The following is a 2,998-nucleotide window of genomic DNA, read 5'->3' on the forward strand; positions in this document are numbered from 1 at the left end:
ATCCCCAAATACCTCGAAAAGGATACCCATATAGCATATTTTGAAAAATCGTGTCCGCCATCTTGGATTTACAAATAAGTGCTATATTCGTTTTTCATCGACAAAACCGAGCATATCTGTAGGCACCTGATCGACATTGTCGGGCAAATCTGTAGGCACCTTTAACTTAATGATGAGTTAAGCAAGATACAATTTCCCCACTTTTGAGGGAAATGTTATTCCATGGCATCATTATTTGTATATTTGTGTGCGTGCCGACGAGCGTAGTTACAAGTTGCTTACGCCTACATGAATTTGGTTTTTGCCTCACTTGTGACAGTTCGTTTGATATGAAACTATCCTTCTATGCGTTATTATTCTAAGTTTGTAGGTATATATAGTGGATATTAAGTTTATCATTTCCTAAATTTAAAAACTACATTAAAAATATTTTGATCGAAAAATCATATTACAAAATTGAAGACTACGTGTTAGATAAAGATGTATGGAAAGACGAATCGGCTCCATAATCCACACAAATTTGATTCAAAGTGTATTCCATAGCATTTATGTTTATTTGAAAAGAGCAATCCCTAGAGTTTCTTGCTCGTTCTTCTCAGGGAGGTCAGCGTAGTGAACGAGCAGTAGCTTGAATGTGACGTTTTCAAGTGTAAATTTATTTTTTAACACCCTTGCTCGTAAAGCTGATGTAATTCCACCGGTTTTAAATATGTAAAGCGGGTCATAAAAAACGCGTGTGTTACCAAAGCAAATAGTTAAGTTATAGTCCATACACATTCCATAACAGTATTATTTGCCATTTCAAATATGGAACTGATCGCCGCCGCACGACTCCAGCTAGTGAGCAGCGCGCTGTTGCTATTCAAATTTCGAACAAATCGCCGCGCGGCGCCAGTCAGTAGGCAGTTCTGTTAAAATGGCGGGAAAGCAACAGTGTGCATTCACAGATTGAGTTTATTTAAAAAAAAACAGTTTATTTGGTAATTTAAAAACTTGGCTGCATGCTCTAGCGTCTTTGCCAACATTTTCACGCAGCCACGGTAGAAAATAATCCTCGCGCCATTTTTCTCAAATTTTCTTTTCTTTGTACTTGTATTGTGAATATCTAAAAATGACAACTTTCAATAATGAAGATGAGCAATATATTACTTCAACTCCACCGGATATACTAACAGAAGCGCGAACCGCATGCGACAGCTTGCTGCCGTCAATATCCAAGGATAGATACATAACCACGTATGAAAATTTCTTGAAGTGGAAAAACATGAAAAATGCCAAGTCATTTTCCGAAAATGTAGTTTTGGCGTATTTTAATGAACTAGCTAGTAAATATAAGCCTAGCTCGTTGTGGACAACATATTCTATGCTGAAAAGTACCCTCAAGATGAAAAATGGTGTCGATATTAATTTATATACAAATCTAATTGCATTTTTAAAGAGACGCTCTGATGGTTTTATAAAGAAAAAATCTAAGGTACTGTCATTAAATGACGTCGAAAAGTTTCTAAAATATGCTCCAGATAGCCAGTACCTGGCAACAAAGGTCAGTTTGCCTCCTTATTTTATGTATTGGTCTACCTACTGTACAATTGTACATACTCTTTTACATATTTTTTTAACGACTGTCTGTAAGCTAAGTACCTATACCTCATCTAACACATTTTTATTTCTTTTCAGGTTGCGTTAATATTTGGTATTCATGGTGCATGTAGACGGCAAGAGCTTCACAATATTACCACAAAAGACATTGAAAATCAAGGCAAAATGCTTTTAGTTAAAATCCCAAACACTAAAAACAAAATACCCCGATCTTTTATTATCGACGGCCCATTTTATGACGTGGTCAAAAAATATGAAGCTCTGCGTACGACTAAGACAAAAAGTAATCATTTCTTTCAGAATTACCAAAAAGGTAAATGTACTGCGCAACCTATTGGCATAAATAAATTCGGTACCATGCCAAAGGAAGTCGCCAAGTTTTTAGGATTGCCGGATGCTGATTGTTATACAGGGCACAGTTTCAGAAGAACGTCAGCTACATTACTTGCTGATTCGGGAGCTGATATATTGACTTTAAAGCGGCATGGCGGCTGGCGTTCTAACGCAGTAGCAGGATCTTATGTAGAAGATTCCATCCAAAACAAAGCAAATATAAGTGCCAAAATAACTCAGGCAATAAATTTGGAGCCACAAACGAAGAAGTTTTGCCCTGAGCCGCGCCCCTCTACTTCTACTGATGATACTTTTTTATTTACAACTAATGACGAATTACAATGCTCTTCTGCCGCCTTTCAAGAAATTTCGTCGTCTCCAACATTTACCCTAACACAAAACAATGACATTATGAATAGTAATAATAATAATAACATAATTAAAAAACCAACTACAACTACGTATCATTTTAATAATTGTAATTTCACTAATTGTTTCAATAATTAAAAATGAACAAAATATAAAATGTTTTTTTTCTGTTTCCTCGCAAATGTGTTAAAAAACGTCGTACGATATACGTGCGTATTGGTTATAACATGCTCGGCTCAATTAAGCCCTCGCCTTCGGCTCGAGCTGAAACTCCGCCTCGCATGTTATAACCATCTTTACGCACTAATATCGTAATGTACTATTACCTATGGAATAAATAATCTTTGACTTTGGAAGAAAAAATGACGATATAAAATAGTAACATTTGTATTTAACCCATGAAATGCTGAAAAAAACTAGAATGAGAGTTTTAAAATGGCATGCACTCAAGTTATCATTTTAAATTTGCAAAAGTAGCAGGCAAAAAATCGGAACGTTCATCTTTTCTACTGACTGATCCTCTTTCTCTGAGACATGCAATAAATTACTTAAATCGATGAGCTACGCAAAAAATGTTTGATTTGTATAAATTAAATTTGGTAGTTTTATGTTGGCCTCAAAACTAAAACAAATGAGCATTTTTAAAACTTAGTAAATGTTGATTATATTTGTAAACTAATATTACTTTCATTGTGAT

General features: G+C 35.1%; 1 protein-coding gene across 1 annotated transcript; it reads left to right on the top strand.

The window, feature by feature from the left end:
- Positions 1-1,022: 1,022 nt before the first annotated feature.
- LOC113238878 lies at positions 1,023-2,172 on the top strand (the record flags this gene model as incomplete). The annotated part of the gene is made up of 2 exons (XM_026475730.1): positions 1,023-1,543; positions 1,678-2,172. Coding segments are annotated over exons 1-2 (927 nt in total), but the record flags the coding sequence as incomplete, so codon positions are not given.
- Between the last annotated feature and the right edge of the window lie 826 nt (positions 2,173-2,998).

The sequence above is a fragment of the Hyposmocoma kahamanoa genome, unplaced genomic scaffold, assembly GCF_003589595.1.
Source record: "Hyposmocoma kahamanoa isolate Upper Pololo Valley unplaced genomic scaffold, ASM358959v1 98677, whole genome shotgun sequence".
In the NCBI taxonomy this organism is placed as follows: domain Eukaryota; kingdom Metazoa; phylum Arthropoda; class Insecta; order Lepidoptera; family Cosmopterigidae; genus Hyposmocoma; species Hyposmocoma kahamanoa.